Source organism: Pleurodeles waltl, chromosome 8 (assembly GCF_031143425.1).
Source record: "Pleurodeles waltl isolate 20211129_DDA chromosome 8, aPleWal1.hap1.20221129, whole genome shotgun sequence".
NCBI lineage: Eukaryota > Metazoa > Chordata > Amphibia > Caudata > Salamandridae > Pleurodeles > Pleurodeles waltl.
The window spans coordinates 1,431,422,532-1,431,445,428 of NC_090447.1; the positions used below are offsets into that span (position 1 = coordinate 1,431,422,532).

General features: G+C 49.8%; 1 protein-coding gene across 1 annotated transcript in view; it reads right to left on the reverse strand.

The window, feature by feature from the left end:
* BRWD1 (bromodomain and WD repeat domain containing 1) overlaps positions 1-22,897 on the reverse strand; it is a 1,722,898-nt gene that overhangs the window by 142,252 nt on the left and 1,557,749 nt on the right. The window contains exon 37 of the mRNA XM_069202575.1: positions 20,865-21,017. Coding sequence (XP_069058676.1) covers positions 20,865-21,017 — 153 coding nt within the window. The remainder of the gene's footprint in view (positions 1-20,864; positions 21,018-22,897) is intronic.

Below are 22,897 nucleotides of genomic sequence, written 5' to 3' on the forward strand. Positions count from 1 at the left end.
GGAGAAATGGCTAAGTACGGTTGTGGCACCAGGATGCCTGACCCCCTTTTATTCATTGGAACGTGCACACCGGGTGCCGGCTAGACCGCTTGCTCCTGGCAGACCGCCCCGGGCTGTAATTGCTAAACTCCTGCACTATAGAGACAGAGACATCCTCCTGCAGAAAGCCAGGGAATTGGGTCCGTTTAAAGTGGCCAATGGCGAAGCAACACTGTTCCCTGACTTCACCTTGGAGGTCCAAAACAAGCGTGCCTCCTTCCTGGCCGTTAAAAGAACTTTACGAGAAGAAGGGATACAGTACTCATTGCTCTATCCAGCAAGACTACGAGTGATTGTGGAGGGGAAGACCACTTTCCTCCAGACTCCGGAGGAGGCATGGGAGTGGCTTGAGAGCTCAGGGTCGGGCCCGGCGCGGCCTGCGTCGGGGGGCCGCGGTGGGGGAGGGTCCCGGCGGGCCCTGAGAGGGAGAAGGCCAGGGGGCGGCCGACGGCTAGCGCCCACGCAGGCACAAAGGGAGACTGGAAAGAGAGAAGCCCTAAAAGCGGCAGCCAAGATGGGAGTGGAATCGTCTCCGCCGGCGGTCTCTGAAGAGGAATCAGAAGACATAGTGGTGTCCTCGCCCGAGGGCTCTGGGGGATCGACTAGTGCACCGGAGGTAACCCCACAAACGGCTGATGAACTGATCTAAACAGAACCCGCACCGGCGCTGAAAGGCGAGTCAAGATAAGCAGTACGGTGGCCCCTCCGGACCTGGCCGCCCCCCCGGACCTGTTTCTCGCCTGTCAACCCTGACCGGCGAGTATTGACTTGATGTGTTTGTGTGATTTGCAGAGTTGTAGGACTTATTGGGCAGCCTACAGTTTTGGAGGCGCCCTGGGGAAGGGGAGTTGGGTTTTTTTGTTATTAGTTATACCGGCTATATGTGCGATGTGGGCTGATCATAATGAAGGTGCAAGCTTCTGGGGGGCTTGGCCGGGTCCGGGGGCGTGTAGACTCCATGTACAACGGGTTCTAAGAATACGATGGGGGGCTACAACACTATGACCTGGAACGTTAGGGGGATGGGCACTCAGAGTAAGCGACACAGAATTCTTTCCTTTTTAAAAAGAAGAGGGGTGCATATAGCTATGCTACAGGAGACTCACCTTGCGCCCGGAGAGTGAGAGAAATTACGGAGGAGATGGAGGGGTCAGGTATTTGCCACAGAATATTCAGCTTACGCAAGAGGAACCCTAATTTGGATTAGAGCGGGAGTTCCATTTGTGCTAGATTCCTCCAACATAGACAGGGAGGGAAGATTTGTCATTCTAGAAGGGAAACTACGGGGGCTCCAGTTGACTCTGAGTTGTATATACGCCCCCAACCAGGAACAAGCATTATTCATGACGGGCCTGTCTGGGCATCTCACTCGTCAATGCACGGGGGAAGTACTAATAGGAGGAGACTTTAACGCAGTGCTTGATACCGACCTAGATAGGTCTAACCCCCCACTGCAGGGAGCAACATCAATTAAAGCAGCAAAAAAACTAGCAGAGTGGCTGGACGCCTGGGGGCTGGTGGATGCTTGGCGGCTACAACATCCTGTTGCCAGGGATTATTCGTTTTACTTGGGCCTCCACCAGGTACATACTAGAATCGACAGAATAGTTTGCACAGCAGGGCTGGCCCGAAATATGACCCACGCGGAGTACCTTGCCCGCACAATATCTGATCATAATCCTCTATTGATGACATTGAATGTATCTCGGGACAGACCTCCTATACCGGCATGGAGAATGCTTCCGTCGGCCTTGGAGGACCAGGCGTACAGGGAGGGGTTACAAAGCTACTTAGAGGAACACATAGAGGATAACCGGGGATCTACTTCCTCCAGAGGCATAGAGTGGGAGACACTCAAGGTGGGGACGCGGGGTCATTGTCTGGGACAGTCAGTGGGGATAAAACGTACACTTGAGAGAGAATTAAACGCACTGGAGAAGGTCATCCACGAGGGGGAGTTGAGACAGGGCCCCACAAGACAAGCGGATGAAGAGTACAAGAGTGCGCGTAAGGAGCACTCCCGAATAGAAGAGCGTCTTAGATGCCACAGTGCGCAAAGATACTTGGTATCCATGCAATCAGAGGAGGGGAGATCCAGTAGACTTTTTGCATGGCTAGTGCGCCTGAATGGTGATAGTGGTCCTATTGCAAGTGTATTGGACAGGGGTGGGGCACGCAGAATTAGCCCAGAATCCATTAACGACGCATTCAAAGATTATTATACGTACTTGTATAGGAAGCCAACAGACTTGGAGGTGGGGATCCTTGATGGTTTCCTAACTCGGATGTCTTTGCCGGCTTTGAGCCCGGAGGACGGGGCCGGCCTGGGGGGTCCAGTGACTGCAGAAGAGATAAACGAAGCAATCACGCAGCTGGCTCCTGGAAAGACCCCGGGCACAGATGGTCTTCCGATGGATTTTTATAAAAAGTATAAATCCTTATTAACTCCCAGACTGAAGGAAATGTATATGGAGGCGGTAAAGAATGGGGTGCTCCCTTCCACGCTCCGTGAGGCATTGGTTGTGCCGCTCCCAAAAACAAATATTAGTGATCCATCGGTAACAGAATTTAGACCACTATCAATGCTAAATAGCGACTTTAAGATCTTGAGTAAGATACTAGCTAATCGGTTACTGCCCCTTATGCCGACCCTGGTGCACCCTGACCAGAACGGTTTTATTCCCGGTCGCAGCACCTCCTTGAATCTTAGGCGGATTTTCTCTATAATGCATATGCCTGATGAGGCGAAGCCACCAGCCGGGACCTTGCTAGCTGTGGACTTTGAAAAGGCCTTCGACTCGATCAGATGGGATTACTTGAGGGCGACAATGTTAAAAATGGGCCTGGGTGGTGGCTGGGTTGCCTGGGTGGACCTATTATATTCGTCCCCATTAGCAAGGGTCAAGACGGGTAGGACAGTCTCAGCTGCTTACCCAGTGTATCGGGGAAATAGACAGGGATGCCCCCTGTCTCCATTGTTGTTCGCTTTGGCGATGGAACCCTTAGCGGCGTGGGTGCGAGGTGAAGGAGCGGGCAGAGGGATTCGGTGGGGACCAGTGGATAACATTATCTCGCTATATGCAGACGACATTTTGTTATACCTCAGAGACGGGGAGAGTGGACTCCCCTGGGCCCTGAACGTACTTGAGGAATTTGGTTTAGTATCAGGATTAAGACTTAACCGTAATAAAACATACGTGTTCCCCCTGACGTCTGGATATGGTCGCCCCATAGCGTGCCCGGTGGACCTGAAATGGGCTCCGCGTACATTTAGATACTTGGGGATCCAGATCTACCATGGTATGGCTGACCTAAGAGAGGGTAACCTAGGTGGAGCGCTTCGTTCGCTGAGATCATCAGTAGCGTTCTGGCGCTCTTTAAAATTGTCAGTGATGGCTAGAGTGGCGCTATCCAAAATGATCATGCTCCCCCGACTGCTCTATTACTTTGCCAATTTACCGCTGTTAATACCCCGGGCATGGTTCCGTGATCTGAACACATTGCTTAGAGAACTAATTTGGGATAGTGGGCGAAGACGTACCACTCTCGTGACCACCTGCAGGCCTCCTCAAGCGGGAGGCCTGGGGGCACCTGACTTTGAGGCATATTACCTTGCATCCCAATTGCAGTGGATAGCCGGGTGGCTTACGGGTCGGGGCCAATTGGATTTATATACGGCCCAGGGAGTGATTGATACGGCGTGGATTGCGGCAAACATGGCAAACAGGAAGATAACTCTCCCTGGGAACAACATAATGATAAAAGTGGCAATGGGATGTTGGAAAAGATGCACGAAAAGAGTAGGGGTTGGTCACCCGTATTCCCCAGCTCTGCCGCTGGCAGTACTTGCTATAGAACCCAGGGGGAGGGGGCCGGGAAGTATGGGACTCAGTCACTGGCTAGCAGCGGGAATAGAAGTAGTGGGAGGACTTTTTAAAGAGGGAGTCTTGAGGGGATTTGTTGACTTGATGGAGGAGGGTGTTCCCGGGGGACAGTTTCTACTGTACGGGAGACTGGTACATACCCTTAGGGCTCACTGGTACACGGCAAATGCGGAACCTGACACACACGGGGTCTTGCACTCACTGATGACATTAGGTGAGGAAACACATCTCATCACCAAGATATATCGGGCCCAGGTTGAGGCAGCTTTAGACTCCCTACGTTCACTGAGAGGAAGCTGGGAGGGCACGGTTGGCCGAGAACTCACAGACTCAGAGTGGAAAAAGATACTGGCTTACCCCCGGATGGTGTCACGTAATACACGCTTAAGGTACCTTCAATATAATTACCTGCATAGAACATACCTCACACCCCACAGGCTGTTCCGTATATACGGTGGATCTCCAGCGACCTGCCCGAGGTGCGGGGGGGTGGGGCGAATTTCGACCACATGGTTTGGACTTGCCCGGTGATCCAGACTGGCTGGAAGGAAATGTTGACTACCTTAACTGAATTGCTTGAGATTGAGTTAAGACCCAGCCCCGAGATGTGCTTGCTGGGCCTCGGACCAATGGCACTCCGTGGAAAAGTGAAGGGGCGCTTTTTGGACCTCACCCTGGCACTATATAAGAGACTAATCTCGAGGGGCTGGAAAGCTGCGGGATGTCCTTTACTGACTGCCTGGGAGAATGATACATTAACGTGGGCTAGAGCTGAATTACAGGTCCTAAAAGCAGAAGAAGCCAGGAGTATCCGCCGGGTTCCCATAGCTCCGGGGTGGGAGAACTTAGTGACGAATTGGGAGAGTATAATTAGGAGATTGGTGAACCCAGCAAGAGAAACCAGCGACTCCCAACCCACGCCGAGGTCGGAGCCAGGCGATTGTAGCACACAGATAGGCGCCCAGAACAAACCCGACCTCCACGTGGCTTTCATTAATTGTAGAGGCCTGAAGGCAGCTGGGCCGTGGACCCCCACCTCGCCATCGAACATGATAGGCAGTGTGCGTGCCCCTCCGTCTACACGGCGCGTCCCTGCGCCCTGGGCCGATATCACCCCCTGCTTAAAATTAAAATTAAAAAAAAAAAAAAAATGGATCTGGCATAGCACCTTCAGTTCAACAACTATAAAAATTATTTGCACATAGCCGCATGGTTGGCCCTGTGTGGCCTGTTCTTTTTCTTTCCCGCCTCTTCCTCCTTCCTCCCACACCCAATTGGGTGGTACCTAACCCTCTACATCATCATTCCAAGTTACAAGGAAGAAGGGGTTTAAACCTGTTGCTTGACTATTGCTTATGCAGAACAAAGAGCTGTAACAAAGAAAAGTGATTGAATAAGTAAAAGAGTAACTGGTTGAATAAAGAGAAATAAAACGACTGTTAATACAGATCGAGCAATAAGCGAAAAAGTACAAAATAAGAAGCAGATATAAAAGTGCATGTGAAATGAATAAATATGTAACGTAATAGCAAAATGTTAATAAAAATATATTAAAAAAAAAATAAAATTACCTGTGTGAGGTAGCTTGCATTTTATGTACTTACTTCAAATCTTGAATTTTGTCGTTCTAAAATAAATTAAGTAAATATATTTTTCTATATAAAAAAACTATTGGCCTGGAATTGTCTGAGTGTGTGTTCCTCATTATTGCCTGTGTGTGTACAACAAATGCTTAACATTACCCTCTGATAAGCCTACTGCTCGTCCACACTACCACACAATAGAGCATTAGAATTATCTAATTTTGCCAATACAGAGCCAACTTCCTACAACAACCATCCAGGGTCCAGGGCAGAAAGGACCTGAGCCAAGGTTAACATCTTGAACTTCTCCTTCTTGAGGTACAGATGGAGGGACCAGAGGTCTAGGATAGGGCGAAGACCATTGTCCTTTTTGGACACCAGAAAGTAGTGGGAATAGAAACCACAACCTACTTCTGGCGCAGGGACCCTCTCTATGGCTCCATTGGCCAGGGGAGCATTGACTTCCTCGCTGAGAAGTGCCAAATGATCCTCCAACAGGTGATCGAATAATGGTGGCATGGCTGGAGGAGGTCTTGAAGGGGAGGGAGTAGCCCCTTCAGACGCTCTGTAGAACCCACCTGTCCATGGTGATGGATTCCCAGTGGGGCAGATGATGGTGAATTCTGCCGCTAACTGGTACCGGATGTCCGAACGGACTAGGAAGGTTTTGAGGCAGAGGAGGGGCCAGGGTGGACTGGGTGGCCCGCTGACTCCCTGATCCACGAGGTCGGTGGATCCCGTGTCTGCGCAGGGGCTGTGCAGCATGTGCAGGTCGGTGGCTTGGTGGAAATGAACACGGTTGGGTGCCCCTTCCGTAGCCACGAAAGGAGCAAGAGACGGACTGAAGGGGGCAAGGAGCAGCTGTGAGGCCAAGGGACTGAACCGTAGGCCGGGAATCCTCGAGCCTTGAGTCCACCTTGTCTCTGAAGAGACGAGTGCCTTCAAAGGGCATGTCAATCAAGGATTGCTGGACATACCCCGAAAAGCCAGAAGTCCTCAAGCAGGTGTGGTGTCTCAGTGCCACCGTCGATGCAACCGAACTGCCTAGTGAGACGATCATATCCAGTCCACAATAAATCATTAACTTGGTTCCGTCTCTCCCATCTGTAATGGCTTGGGAGAGAACATTCCGGGCCTCTTCCGGAACTTGGGGCAGCACTTGTGCGACCGTATCCTCGAGAGTATGGGAATTGCGAGCCAAACGGCATGCGGTGTTCTGACCGCAGCGCTAGACTGGCAGAAGAAAACATGTTCTTCCCTAAGTTGTCCAGTCTTTTTGAATCCCTGTCCGAGGGAGTGGTAGGGAAAGTGCCAGAGGATGAAGAAGCCTGGATGACAAGGCTCTCAGGCGTAGGGTGTTGGGTGAGGAAATTTGGGTCACTCGGGGCAGGCCAATGGCGGCGAGCAATCATCCTATTCACAAGAGCCCCTGTGCTGGGTTTGGACCAGGTCCCCAGTAGGACGTCTGTAAGTGCTTCGTTGAAGGAAAGAAGGGGTTCCGAGTTGGAGCCCCAGGCTAACGCACTTCAGTCAGGAGGTTAGGCCTGACCTTCACAGAAGGAAGCTCAAGGTTCAAAACCTCAGACTCCCTTTTCACCACCATAGAATAACACCCTCCCTCCTTCGTAGCCATGGTACGGGGAGAGCACATGCCAGTGTCAGGGAAGGTGTACAACCCTCCGGCATCGCCCAAATCCTGCACCCAGTTCAGTTCAGGTTCAAGCTGGTCTTCTAAAGGGTCCAGTGCCCCCTCTACACTATCCCTGTATCCATACCCATAGTAATAGGGTTCAGGATCAACCCTGGGCACAGCAGAGCCCATGGAAAACAGCATCCATGTCGAGCAACATCGTTCCAGCTCCGGGTCTTTGGGAATGAGTATAGCATTGATGTAAATTGTGGGCCCAATCGGCACCAGGAGCGTCGACGTCTGACCGGACAGCAGGAAAGGTCGCGTTGGCACGACCAGAGCTGGGACGGATCCAGAAGCAGATCCTGAGGTGTCCTCCTGTGTCACGACCGAAGTTGAACGTAAGGGGGCCCTTACCGGCTCACCTGAGCCCGAAGGCGCAGAGGATGGGTCGGGCTGCCCAAATATGAGGCGCATGGCCTCACAGAACTCCTTTAGTTGGGCGGGGGTAGCCTCGGCTCCCGGAAATTCAGGGAGGCGCAGAGCAGACCCAGCATGAGGCTCCAAAGACGGAGGCCTACAGTGTTGAAGCTGCTCCCACGTCGTGTCATGTGAGCGACGGGGTGAAGTAGAAGGAATGGTTCACCTTCTTCTTACTCGAATGTTCAGATGACTTGGACGAAGAAGAATGGTAGTGACTCGGTGACCAGTCTCCTGACCTTCCTCTCGAACAGGACTGGGAACGATGCAGAGTTGAGTGTCAGGCCGCCATGAGCTTTAGGGACCGCTCCCTCAAAGCTTTCAGGTTAATGGCCCGACACTCGGAGCACGTCTTCGGGTCGTGGTCGCGCTCCAAACACCAGAGGAAAACAAAGTGCGGATCCATCACTGACATTATGCGGTGACAGGAGTCGCAGGGCTTGAATCCGGTCTTACATGACATCTCTCAATGCATCAAAATTAGGCAATAGGCCCAGCTAACGGAGGTCAGACCAAGAAGGGGACTTCTTGCAACAGGTATACTGAGATTCTGACATCTGGGCTGCAACAAGCTTCATCGGATGCTCTCGGAGAGCCTTCAGCCGAAGTTGCTCACAGGAGCCGTAGTCCTCCGAGCCAAAGTGCTCACCCAGGCACCACATACACACTGAATAGAGGCACGTAGCCGACATCTGCCGCCCTTGGTGTAGGAAAGAAGCACATTGCTGGAATAGTTAACCCCACTGTGCGCCTGGTGCAAGTGTGTTTAGACTGTAGTACAGTGGATCCCAACCTGTGATCTGTGGACCCCTGGTGTAGGAAGTTGGCTCTGTATATACTATCTCAAAGTGAGAGATAGTGTGCACAGAGTCCAAGGGTTCCCCTTACAGGTAGACAGTGGCAAAATTAGATAATACTAATGCTCTATTTTGTGGTAGTGTGGTCGAGCAGTAGGCTTATCAGAGGGTAGTGTTAAGCATTTGTTGTACAAACACAGGCAATAAATGAGGAACACACACTGAAAGACTTAACTCCAGGCCAATAGGTTTTTATATAGAAAAATATTATTTTCCTAATTTATTTTAGAACCACAAGATTCAGAATGTAGGTAAGTACATAAATTGTAAGGTAAGCATGGAACTTTGAATTAAAACAGTAGTATACACAGTTTTGGCAAAAATGGCAATAAGCTATTTTCAAAGTGGGCACTGCAAAAATCAACAGTTCTGGGGGAGTTAAGTATTAATTAGTTTCTCAGGTAAGTAAAGCACTTAGGGCCAGATGTAGGAAGAAAGCAAATTGCGACTTGCAATTTGCGAGTCCGTGCGACTCGCAAATTGCAAGTCGCAATTTGCTATGCAGAAAGGTGTCTCAGACACCTTCTGCAACTCGCAATGGGGTCGCAAAGACCCACCTCATAAATATTTATGAGGTGGGTCGCAGTTTGCGACCCCATTGCGAGTATGGGCACTCACGGGGATGGTGGCCTGCTGGAGACAGCAGACCACCATGTCCGTGACTGCTTTTTAATAAAGCAGTTTTTTTTTTTTTCTATCTGCAGCCCGTTTTCCTTAAAGGAAAACGAGCTGCACTTAGAAAAAAAAAACCGAAACCTTTTGTTTCGGTATTTTTCAGAGCAGGCAGTGGTCCATAGGACCACTACCTGCTCTGAAAAATTGTTTTTGTGATCATTCACAAAGGGGAAGGGGTCCCATGGGGACCCCTTCCCGTTTGCGAATGGGTTACCATCCACTTCAAGTGGATGGTAACAGCGATTTCATTTGCGACCGCTTTCGCGGGCGCAAATGAAATTGCATAGCATTGCGAGTCGCAAATAGGAAGGGAACACCCCTTCCTATTTGCGAGTCGGAAATGCATTTTGCGAGTCGGATCCGACTCGCAAAATGCATTTCTGCATAGCAGAGAGGCTTTTGCGCCTCGCAAACGGCGTTTTTCACAGTTTGCAAGGCGCAAACCCTTTGCTACATCTGGCCCTTAGTCTCCTGGGTATAGGCAGCCCACCGTTCAGGGTTCAAGTCAACCTCAAACCCTCAGCACCAGCAACACAGGGACAGTCAGGTGCAGAGGTCAAAGGAGGGCCCAAATAACAAAGGCGCCTATAAAGAAAAGGGGTGCTCCGGTTTATGTCTGTTAGCAGGGCAGTACCTGCGTCCTCGGGGAGCAGACCAGCGGGTTTTGTAGAGCACTGGGAGGGGAGAGAAACACACACCAGCACACAAAATACATCCTGAGAGGCACAGGGGCGGCCAGGTGCAGTGTGCAAAGTAGGTGTTGGGTTTGTCATTGAAAACAATGGAGGGACCCGGGGGTCACTCTGGCGATGCAGGCAGGGCATAGGGGGGCTTGTCGGGCCAGCCACTGACTGGGCTAGGATGAAGCCACCTGCTGGTCACTCCTGCACTGGTAGGTGGTTCCTCTTGGTCCTGGGGGCTGCGGGTGCAGGGCTTGGTCCAGGCGTCAGGTTCCTTTGTTACCAGGCAGTCGCGGTGAGGCTTGTCGTAGTTTGGACTCTTGCTCTAGGCAAGACTGCTGGTTTAGGGATGACAGTACTTTTGTTTGTAGGCGACTATGCCTATCCTACAACAAGTCGCAACTGTCATCCCAACCCTTCCGGCTCACTAGCAGCATCTCACCAGAAACACAATAGTAAAAGGTGATTTGTAGAAGCCTTTACGCATGGACTCGAGAATAAGACATCTCAGGGAGTGTTGTGGTTAAACTGAGATTACCCCTTTCTCACAGATATATTATGTCTCTTTCAAACACAGACAATGACAAAGATGCAGTAAAGTTTTAATGGTTTTTATTTAACACAACTGCAATTTGCGATATGTTGCATGGGCTGCAATGATTAGGATAATTAACAGTGCAAGAAACAGTATTGTGAAGACGAGAGTCATTATTACAAAGACCCCCACCATCTTGCAATGCATGAAAAAGACATAAGAGGTGTAAGAGGTGTAATATGCCCTAATACCCTAATATTATAGGCCTAGCCTCCTACCTAAAGGAGAGCTGGTTTGTTAAACCTAATCTGCCAATGCCATGTCCATGAGAGGAGCCCCCAACCCTCGTTACCTTGGAATGAGGTCTCTATCTCAGACTACGCAGGGACACGAAGACTGGGTCAGTGTCAAAACGATGTGCAGCATCACTATCAGCGATGGTGGCGATGCCCTCAGATGGGAATCCCTTTGATTATCTGTCTAAAGTGCGATTTATTTATACAGATCTACCAGGACCCCTGACATAGGTGTGCTCCCAAACAATAGATAACAGACATGCTTGGGACGGCAATTATTATAAACAAATCCCTCGAAAGTATAGAGAGGGAAAATCCCTAAGTGGGAACACCTACTGTTTGTTTGTCTCTGCCCCTTGATCTTGACGCCTTAGCGCGGTGGCACTGATAATACAAAGCATAACAAGTGGCCTAACTATAAACAAGGCAGCCATCTTAGATGAATTAAATAATTAAATGGGCTAAGACAGAGCAAGCTAAGTAGGTTAAAAGTCACTAGGTGACGGGGGCACGAGTCTGCAAGCCAACTGCTAAGCTAACTCCTGTTATCCCATTAAAACAAACTAGGATTCACTACAGCCTCTGGATCCTCTGTGGAGGTGCAGGGAGGTCGACTAAGGGTGTACACGCCATTGGAGACGCCTGGGAGTCTTCTCTGCGGTGTTGGTTCTCCTGAACTCGAGCCGGGGGCATTGGGTGCAGAGTGTGAAGACTCACGCTTCCGGAGTGAGGCAAGTCTCTTTAAAGTTGGTTTCTTTGTTGCTGTTCCTGGACAGATCTGCTGTCCTCAGGAGGTTCTTGGTCCTTTAGGTGCAGGTCAAACCTCTGAGTCCTCAGAGGTCGCTGGTCCCACTGGATGTGTCGCTGTGTAGGTTCTTTGAGTCTGAAGACAGGCCGGTAGGGCTGGTGCCAAGTCAGTTGTTGTAGGAAGCTGGCTCTGTATATACTATCTCAAAGTGAGAGATAGTGTGCACAGAGTCCAAGGGTTCCCCTTAGAAGTTGATAGTGGCAGAATTAGATAATTCTAATGCTCTATTTTGAGGTAGAGTGGTCGAGCAGTAGGCTTCTCAGAGGGTAGTGTTAAGCATTTATTGTACACACACAAGCAATAAATGAGAACACACACTCAAAGACTTAACTCCAGGCCAATAATATTTGTATATAGAAAATTATATTTTCTTTATTTTAGAAACACAAGATTCAAGATTTGAAGTAAATACATAAAATGCAAGGTACTCCACACAGGTAAGTAAGGAACTTTGAATTAGAGCAGTAACATACACAGTTTTAGTTAAAATGGCAATAAGCTATTTTCGAAGTGGACACAGTGCAAAAATCAACAGTTCCAGGGGGAGGTAAGTATTGGTTAGTTTTTCAGGTAAGTAAGGCACTTACAAGTTCCTGGACATAGGCAGCCCACCGTTGGGGGTTCAAGGCAACCCCAAAGTCACTGCACCAGCAACACAGGGCCGGTCAGGTGCAGAGGTCAAAGGAGGGCCCAAAACACATAGGCTTCAATGGATAACAGGGGTGCCCCGGTTCAAGTCTGCCAACAGATAAGTACCCGCGTCTTCGGAGGGCAGACCGGGGGGTTCTGTAGAGCACAGGCGGGGGGACACAAGTAGGCACAGCGTCACTGCGGCGGCCGGGTGAAGTGTGCTTAGCAGGTGTCGGGTTTTCAATAGGAATCAATGGAGGGACCTGGGGTCACTCCAGCGGTGCAGGAAGGGCACAGGGGGGATTCTCGGGCCAGCCACCGACTGGGCTAGGCAGAGGATCGTCTGATGGTCACTCCTGCACTGGAGTTCGGTTCCTTCTGGTCCTGGGGACTGCGTGTGCAGTGCTTGGTCCAGGCGTCGGGTTCTTTGTTCCAGGCAGTCGCATCAGGGGGAGCCTCTGGATCCTCTCTGCATGCATCGCTGTGGGGGACCGGGGGGGTTCATCTCAGGTTACTCACGAGGTCGCAGTCACCTGGAAGTCCTCCCTGTAGTGTTGTTTGTCTGGAGCTTCAGCCGGGGGCGTAGGGTGCAGAGGGTGAAGTCTCACGCTTCAGGCGGGAAGAGTGAAGACTTTGAAAGTTGAAAAGTTGTTGCTGTTTTTGAACAGTGCCACTGTTCTCTGGAGTTTCTTGGTCCTTCGGGTTTAGGGCAGTCCTCTGAGGCTTCAGAGGTCACTGGTCCCTGTCGGATGCGTCGCTGTGCAGGTTCTTTGAGTCTGGAGACATGCCGGAAGGGCTGGGGCCAAGTCAGTTGTCGGCTCCATCGTCTCTTCAGGGCTTTCAGGTCAGCAGTCCTTCTTGTTGTAGGTTGCAGGAATCTGATTTCCTGGGTTTGGGGTCGCCCTTAAATACTGAATTTAGGGGTGTGTTTAGGTCAGGAGGGCAGTAGACAATGGCTACTGCCCTGGAGGGTGTCACATCCCTAATCCTATGGTGGGAATCCTCCAATCTCAAGATGGAGGATTTCTAAAGGCAGGGGTCACCTCAGCTCAGGACACCTTAGGGGCAGTCCTGACTGGTGGGTGACGACTCCTTGTTTTTCTAATTATCTCCTCCAGCCTTGCCGCCAAAAGTGGGGACAGTAGCCGGAGGGGCAGGCATCTCCACTAGCTGGGATGTCCTGAGGTGCTGTAACAAAAAGCATGAGCCTTTGAGGCTCACCGCCAGGTGTTACTGTTCCTGCAAGGGGAGGTGAGAAGCACCTCCAACCAGTGCAGGCTTTGTTTCTGTCCTCAGACAGCACAAAGGCTCTCACCCCAGGGGGGCAGAAACTCATCTCAGTGTCAGGCTGGCACAGACCAGTCAGTCCTGCACTGAACGATTGGGTAAAATACAGGGGAGGGGGCATCTTCTAAGATGCCCTCTGTGTGCATTTTGTAATAAATCCAACACTGACATCAGTGTGGGTTTATTAGTCTGAGACGTTTGATACCAAACTTCCCAGAATTCAGTGTAGCCATTATGAAGCTGTGGAGTTCATTTTTGACAAACTCCCAGACCATATACTTAATATGGCCACACTGTACTTACAATGTCTGAGAATGGACTTAGACACGGTAGGGGCATATTGCTCATGCAGCTACGCCCTCACCTGTGGTATAGTGCCCCCTGCCTTAGGGCTGCAAGGCCTGCTAGAGGGGTGACTTACCTATGCCACAAGCAGTATTTTGTGTGCATGGCCATGTTGACTTTGCCTTTTTCTCCTCACCAACACACACAATCTGCAATGGCAGTGTGCCTGTGCTAGGTGAGGGGTCCCTTAGGGTGGCCCAACACATGCTGCAGCCCTTAGTGACCTTCCCTAGTCACGGGACCCTTGGTACCACTGGTACCTTTTACTAGAGATTTATCTGTGTGCCAGGGGTGTGCCAATTGTGGAAGCAATGGTACATTTTTAGTGAAAGAACACTGGTGCTGGGGCATGCTTAGCAGGGTCCCAGCACACTTCTCAGTCAAGTAAGCATCAATATCAGGCAAAAAGTGGGGGGTAACTGCAACAGGGAGCCATTTTCCTACGATTGTCGTCTCTGTGGGGCTTTCAGGTCAGCAGTCCTTTCTTCAGGTTGTAGGAATCTGATTTCCTGGGTTCAGGGTCGCCCCTAAATACTCAATTTAGGGGTGTGTTTAGGTCAGGAGGCCAGTAGCCAATGGCTACTGTCCTTGATGGTGGCTACACCCTCTTTGTGCATCCTCCCTGTGGGGAGGGGGCACATCCCTATTCCTATTAGGGGAATTCTCCAAAACAAGATGGAGGATTTCTTAAGGCAGGGGTCACCTCAGCTAAGGACACCTTAGGGGCTGTTTTGACTGGTGGGTAACTCCTCCTTGCTTTTCTCATTATCTCCCCCGGACTTGCCACCAAAAGTGGGGGATTTGTACGGAGGGGCGGGCATCACCACTAGCTGGAGTGCCCTGGGGCGCTTTAACACCAGGCTTGAGCCTCACCGCCAGGTGTTACAGTTCCTGCAGGGGGAGGTGAGAAGCCTGTACAGGCTTTGTTCCTGGCCACAGAGTGACAAAGGCACTCTCCCCATGTGATCAGAAACCTGTCTGGATGTGGCAGGCTGGCAGGAACTGGTCAGCCTAACACTAGCATTTGGACTGGTATACAGGGGGCATCTCTAAGATGCCGTCTCTGTGTGCATTTTGGAATAAATCCCACACTGGCATCAGTGTGGATTTATTGTGCTGAGAAGTTTGAAACCAAACTTACCAGAATTCATTGTAGCCATTATGGAACTGTGGAGTTTGTGTTTGACAAACTCCCAGACCATATACTCTTTATGGCTACCCTGCACTTACAATGTCTAAGATTTGGCTTAGACACTGTAGGGGCATAGTGCTCATGCACATATGCCCTCACCTGTGGTATAGTGCACCCTGCCTTAGGGCTGGAATGCCTGCTAGAGGGGGGACTTACCTATGCCACAGGCACTCTGAGGGGAGTGTCATGTCGACTCAGTCTTTTTCTCCCCACCAGCACACACAAGCTGTGAGGCAGTGTGCATGTGCTGAGTGAGGGGTTCCCAGGGTGGCATAATACATCCCTTAGAGACCTTCCCTGGTCACAGGGCCCTTGGTACCAGGGGTACCAGTTACAAGGGACTTATCTGTGTGCCAGGGCTGTGCCAATTGTGGAGACAAAAGGTACAGTTTAGGGAAAGAACACTGGTGCTGGGGCCTGGTTAGCAGGATCCAAGCACACTTTCAATCATAACTAGCATCAACAAAAGTCAAAGAGTTAGGGGGTAACCATGTCATGAGAGGCATTTTCCTACACCTGGGGTCCGTGAAGCCTTCTCAGGGGGTCTGCTACTGCTTAGTAAATTAAATACTATTGACAGACTAGGTCCCCAGCTTTCAGTAATGATTCAGTGGGGGTCCCTGGGTTCCAGTAATGATAAAGTGGGGAGGGGGTCCACAAAAGTCAAAAGGTTGGGAACCACTCATGTAGTACACTATATCCTGCTAAACAGGACCCCAGAATCAGTGCTCTCTCCCCTAAATTTAGTTGAATGATTACTCTTACACAGCACAATTGGCATACTGGTGCACCAATGTAGGTCTCTAGTAAATGGCACTTAGGTACCGAGGACACTGGTAGACCAGGGCATCCAATGGGCTGCAGCATGTATTATGCCACCCATGGGGGCCCATGCAAACTATGACTACAGGCCTGCCATTGCAGCCTGTGTGAAATGGTGCATGTACCTTTCACCCCTGATATAAGGGTTGCCTTATATCATGGTCACCACACTCTGACCCTGTAAGTCACCCACAAGGTAGGCCCTTCAGCCCAAGGGCAGGGTGCATGGTTCTAAGTATGAGGGAACCCCTGCATGAGCAGAGGTGCCCCTACAAACACCAGACTCCATTTCCTGGGCTTTTTAAGTGCAGGGAAGCCATCTTGAGGTATGTAGTGGACACTGGTCAAAACGAGTGGTCTAACTACATAATGTCTCACCGAACATAGGCATGTTTGGTGTTAAACATGTTGGAATCATGCAACTACGACGATTCCAGTGCTAGTTGCAAGACAGAAGGTACTTTGGGGGTTCCCTAGGAGATCCCTCACAACTGCATGTATAGCCTTGAAGGGTCTGCATGCCAGCCCGTGCTGCTACCAACCCCAGACAATGTTCTGCCCTCCTGCTGCTGAGCTTAACTCTGGCAGGGGAAGGCAGAACAATGGATTTCCTGTAAAATAGAGGTGTGACAACCTCTTCTTTAGAAATAGGTGTCTCTGGGCTGGGGGTGCCTTTGAGTGCCACCAGACTGCTTTGAAGGGCACATTTGGTGCCTCCTTTGTTGTGTAGCCATTTTAGAAATAGCTCCATGCACGTTAGTTTGACACATTAGGCCACTGTGCAATTTAACCTAGATATATTTTATTCGGCTTCGCATTGTTATTTTTACAATAACCAGCTTTACGGTCTTGTGTTCTCAAACAAGACATTCTTGATCACTCTGTGCTTCATTCAAGGCTCCAGTTTGGTACATTGCCGGTGAACATGGTAGAAGTTTAGTCTCCAACATTCGTAGAAAACACACATCCTTACGTAGGGACATTTTCTTAGAACATCAGCTGTGTTATTATAAAAACACTTTCGAGTCCCACCACGACTGTATGCTGATTGCTTCGCTACAGATGCTAACGCAGACTACAGGCCTTTGCTCAGGTATGAGGGTTAATGTCCTCCCGGGGAACCTGAAAGGCAGAATCAGGGCTTAACATGGCTGTGCTCAGATTATGACTTAGATAGGAAATAGTCCATCAATCCTAGTGACAATATGATAGCGTTATTCTTGTGCTTCACTCTTCTTGTCACCATTTTAATATTGTCATGTTGTGTCGACCTGGTTATTGCAGCTCACGCTTTGCTATCAAAGATGCAGTCGTTTTATTAAACCTATTATTGAAACATATACTGCTTCTATCATTTGTATATGAGACAGTATTGTGAATGAGAGAACCGGATGTGACCTGAGTGACCACGACTTCCCTGAGAAGCCTAATATGTCATGCGCTCGGCTGCCCAATCATCCCTATCTTCTGGCAGAGATGAGGCACTGCTAGTTAGCCAGAGCAAAACCAGAATTTAGTGCAACAGGTGTCACCCACCATGGGTCAGACTCAGTCTCCCACACCGTGGACGAGCTTGCTGCTCAAAATCCAGTAGTCTCATTAGAATAATGAGAGCCTACGCGACACTTTGAATAAACCGGTTTGCCCCAGCCCTGGAACCCCTGGCTCCCGCTCAGGCGTAAAACCACACAAAGGACAAGGGAGTGACCACCCTCCTGTCCAGCTCCCCCCAAGGGATGTGCTCAGATCCCTGCCAGGTGGCCACTTTATTCTGCCATCTTGGAAATAAGAGGAACAGAAGCCCCTGAGAGCATCTCACTGGTTAGTCCAGCTGGGTGACATCCCTGACCCCCTCTGACAGGTGGGTCACTGCAGTAGGTGTCCAACCCCCTTCCTGGGTTACTTAAGGGATCCCCGGAGGGTGAGTGCCTAGATTCATCTGCAAGACACATCTGCAACCTGGACACCAAAACCACTGCTGTTCTTTGCTGGAACTAAGAGCAAGACTGTAACCAGTAGGACTCCTCCTACTGCAACTTTGTTTCAAAGTTCTGCAAAGACTTCTGCAACCCAGTGGCCGTTCATCCTCCAGACTCACTGGGGCTCCTCCTGCACTAAGGAAAGCAAGAAGGAATCAACTGTGGAGTGAAGGAGTCACTCCCCTGCATCTGCAGACACCTCAACGATGACGACTGGCTTGTAGAGCAGAGTGTCCCATGGATTCCACAAGGCTCTACAACACAGGTGGTGGTTCTGCAGCTCTCCAGAGTTCTGACCTATCTTTCCTGCAACTGGGAAGTTTGTGGTAGCTCGCTAGAGCTGCTTGGCTGGAACCCCTTGTGCACTTTGTCTGTTTGTCATTGCCAAAGCTTGTTGGTTCTTTACTTCGAAGATGCCCTAGCTCCAAGAACGACATCCTCTCTGCAACTCCTGCGATCTGGGCATCCCTTCTAGATGTGCTATTGAGGCCTCCCTGTGCCTGCTTCCAGAGGGTCCTGCTGGGGGCTCCATCAATTCCTTCTGGCACTCCTGCGTGGGGAGGGTGGGCCCTGACCTATCTGCCAAGGTTGGGTCACCTGGACTTTGCTGGTCCCCACAAATCCTGAAAACTCTGTGCAACTCTTCTCTGCATTTGCCAAGGCTTGTTGGAGGTCCAGTGACCCCTACGCAATTCGACGACTGCTGTGGGACAGCTTGTGTGTGACTCCTGGGATCTTCCTGCATTGCCTGGACTCCACAGCTGCACTTCTTTGTCCGCCAGGAAAGCAACTACAAGAAGAGTGGGCATTGCCCTCCTGAACTGCCTGGGCACCTCAGGGCGTTCTGGACCCTGTTCCCTCTTTACCTAGGTCCTCTTCTTCAAGAATCCAGGCCTGAGTTACACCAACCTAGTCCACGGGCCACAACAGCAGCTGGACAAAAGAGGTCCCCACTGATTTCAACTGGAGGTTCAGACACAACTTCATCGCTATGCACCTGGGCTCCTAGGTGTAGGTACTCCACTGTTCTGGGTATCAAAGGGTGGGGGCACTATCCTACCTCACTTGTCCCGACGGGTTTCCTTGGGGTCCTCTGGCAAGGGTCCTAAAATACAAAAACTCGAACTGCAACTTCCCCATATAATCCTATAGACACTGACCCGGGGTTACAACTCTGCACACGGGCAACTGGGGAGTCCTATCTCCTTACCTTTGGGGTTTTAGTACTTCCCCAGTTCTCAGGGTCCTTGGATGGTAGTGTGGGTTGGGAGTGATTCTGGCATTGAAGTTTTATAGTTTTATTTTGTTTTTTTTAAGTACATGGTTTGCGTCCCCCTCCCCACAGGGGTTCATGTTATTTTATGCCTTTTCTTACGTGTTGTGCATTTTTTATGTCCATATCTCCGGTTAGGAGATATACTAAAGTTAGTTCTAGAGGGTGTGTTACAATAAATGTAATCCATTTTTCTAACACTTGTGTGGTTCTATCCTGTGTGACTGACTGACCTTTGTGGTATTTGCAACCGCTTTACACCCTTCTGGATAAGACTTAGCTGCTCTCCACAGCTACCCCTATGAGAGCTCTAGTTATCTATAGCCACCCTACACTATCACCAAGGGTTGCTTGGACTCAGTACAGGGTGCCTCATCTATAGGTGTACACCATATACTGAGTCAGCCTCCTACACCAAAGTTCCCTGCTCAACAGGCGATGGAAGAGGTGAAGACTAAGTCTGATTGGACGACAACGACTTCTTATGCCTCTTTCCTGAGTGTCCCAAGGACGCGAATGGAAAAAGAGGACTTGGGGCTCCGAGATCGGTCCTGCAACCTCTTTCTCAACCGGAAAAGAGACAATCTTAGAGGCGCGTGTACCAGCATTGTCAACTGCCGGGCCACAAGCAGCTTTAGAGACTGCTCCCTCAAAACCTTCAACACCATGGCCTGGCAGTCCGAGCACAACTTGGAGTCATGGTCGAGCTTGAGGCACCAAAGGCAAACGAGATGGGGGCCAGTGACTGACATGGCGCGGTGACAAGCTCCACACGGTTTAAACCCAGTCTTCCTTGAAGACATCTCAACAAATGAAGAAAAAAAACTTGACAAAAAGTTGAAAAAAGGCCTGTCAAAAAGCGACAGAGGGGTAGCTCTCTCTGGATCTGTGTTAAATGGCGTGGAAAGAAAATAACTGGTGCCTGCACGCCTGGGTGGCACCTATACAGGTGGGCCTGACATTACTTCCAGACCAACAACGCAGGGCTGAATGGAGCCACCCAACGGCACGCGCAAGTGTTATTGCTAATCAAAGGTTTCTGGATCCAGCCTGATGCACCTGGGAAAATCAAAGGTAAGGAATCTGCAGTTAGACGTCGCTATCAGAATGAACAGTTAACATAAGAGAATGGAAGGTCACAGTCCCCATGCCTACTTGTACAAACCAGAGCCATCGATGTAAATTTTAACAAAGCGTGCAACACAACAATACTATAACAAAACAGGGGAATTCAGTGTGAAGCAAAAAAAATCAAAACCCAAGTATTCATGCTCATGAGTAGAAAGTAAGTTACTCTCCATAACAAATAAACAGTCCTGACAATCAGCCCTAGCACTTGGATAATTCTCTCCATGTTTGGGAGCTATTCACCCTCTCCACAATATGTTATAGGGAAATGAGGTGTTCTTTTGCAGAAGCTAGTGTCTCTCACATACTCTTTAAGATCACTGCTTCTATGAGTGTAGGAAACCACAAATGATCTTAATAAAGGGCCAGTAAACCAATATCAACAAATGCTACAAGAGCTCTTATAGGGCAGGGAAAGTCTGAGGAAGTGGAGTCTAGTATGCACAAAATGTACATACAAAAAGAGTAAAAGCAACAGAGAGGAAAAACTTATAAAAAAATATTAAGCATCTAAATTACATAAAGAGAAGCCACTAATATTAGCTGTAAAATCTCAACTACGTCCATCTGGCGAGGGTTGGGTTATGGCAGAGAAGAAATCAACAATTAACCAACTAGGAATGCAGGAAATGAAATAGCGTTTAACAATTTCAAATTCATTCACATTTTTGACCGGTACATTTTGATACTAACAATAAATAGAAAAACACATTTTTATTATTTTGAACATTTAAGAAATACCTTGGATCTTTTGTTTGGAGTGTAGGCTTTCGCATTGCTGAATACTAATCGCATATCTTTCCACAGCTCAAATGGGCTGTCATAATTTCCACCTTCCAAAGTCTCCCTTATGGTTCCAAAATCCATTGGAGTATCTATAATATGTCTATAATCCTAGATAAAGAATTGGTGAAGAATTTATTAAACACCAAATAGGAGATAATCTTGAAAAAGAGTGCACATTTTAACGTCAAACCATGTACTAAGCAAATTAATTGCATGAATCACTCCAAACCCACACTACCACCTGTAAGTTAATGGCTCACTGTTGCAGTTACCCCCCACTTTTTGCCTGATACTGATGCTGACTTGACTGAGAAGTGTGCTGGGACCCCGCTAACCAGGCCCCAGCACCAGTTTTCTTTCACCTAAAAGGTACCATTGTTTCCACAATTGGCACACCCCTGGCACACAGATAAGTCCCTTGTAAAAGGAACCAGTGGTACTAAGGGCCCTGTGACCAGGGAAGGTCCCTAAGGGCTGCAGCATATGATGTGCCACCTTAAGGGACCCCTCACCTAACACATGCACACTGCCATTGCAGATTGTGTGTGTTGGTGGGGAGAAAAAGGCAAAGTCGACATGGCATCCCCCTCAGTATGCTATGCACACAAAATACTGCCAGTGGCATAGGTAAGTCACCCCTCTAGCAGGCCTTACAACCCTAAGGCAGGGTTCACTATACCACAGGTGAGGGCATAGCTGCATGAGCAATATGCCCCTACAGTGTCTAAGGCTATTCTTAGACATTGTAAGTAAAGTTGTGGCCATATTAAGTATATGGTCTGGGAGTTTGTCAAAAACGAACTCCACAGCTCCATAATGGCTACACTGAATACTGGGAAGTTTGGTATCAAACTTCTCAGAATATTAAACCCACACTGATGCCAGAGATGCCCCCTGTATTTTACCCAATTGTTCAGTGCAGGACTGACTGGTCTGTGCCAGCCTGCTGCTGAGAGATGAGTTTCTCACCCCATGTGGTGAGGGCCTTTATGCTCTCTGAGGACAGAAACAAAGCCTGCTCTGGGTGGAGGTGCTTCACACCTCCCCCCTGCAGGAACTGTAACACCTAGCAGTGAGCCTCAAAGGCTCAGGCTTCGTGTTACAATGCCACAGGGCACTCAAACTAGTGGAGATGCCCGCCCCCTGGACACATCCCCCACTTTTGGCGGCAAGTCCAGGGGAGATAATGAGAAAAACAAGGAGGAGTCACCCACCAGTCAGGACAGCCCCTAAGGTGTCCTGAGCTGAGGTGAGGTGACCCCTGCCTTTAGAAATCCTCCATCTTGAATTTGGAGGATTCCCCCAATAGGAATAGGGATGTGCCCCCCTCCCCACAGGGAGGAGGCACAAAGAGGGTGTAGCCACCCTCAAGGACAGTAGCCATTGGCTACTGCCCTCCCAGACCTAAACACCCCCCTAAATTCAGTATTTAGGGGCTCCCCAGAACCTAGGAAACTAGATTCCTGAAACCTAACGACGAATAAGGACTGCTGACCTGAAAGCCCTGAAGAGAAGACGGAGACACCAACTGCTTTGGCCCCAGCCCTACCGGCCTGTCTCCCCACTTCAAGAAAAACTGCAACAGCGACGCGCCCCCCAGGGTCCAGCGACCTCTGAAGCCTCAGAGGACTACCCTGCATCTAAAAGGACCAAGAACTCCTGAGGGCAGCGGCTCTGTTCCAAAGAAGCTACAACTTTGCAACAAAGAAACAACTTTTAAAGGACTGCACGTTTCCCGCCAGAAACGTGAGACTTTCCACTCTGCACTCGACGCCCCCGGCTCGACCTGCGGAGAACCACCCCTACAGGGAGGACTCCCCGGCGACTGCGACCCGGTGAGTAGCCAGAGTTGGCCCCCCTGAGCCCCCCCAGCGACGCCGGGTCAACTCGGGCTACTCACGGGCTCGCAGTCGCTGGGGAGTCCTCCCTGTAGTGTTTGTTCTCCACAAGTCGAGCCGGGGGCGTCGGGTGCAGAGTGCAAAGTCTCA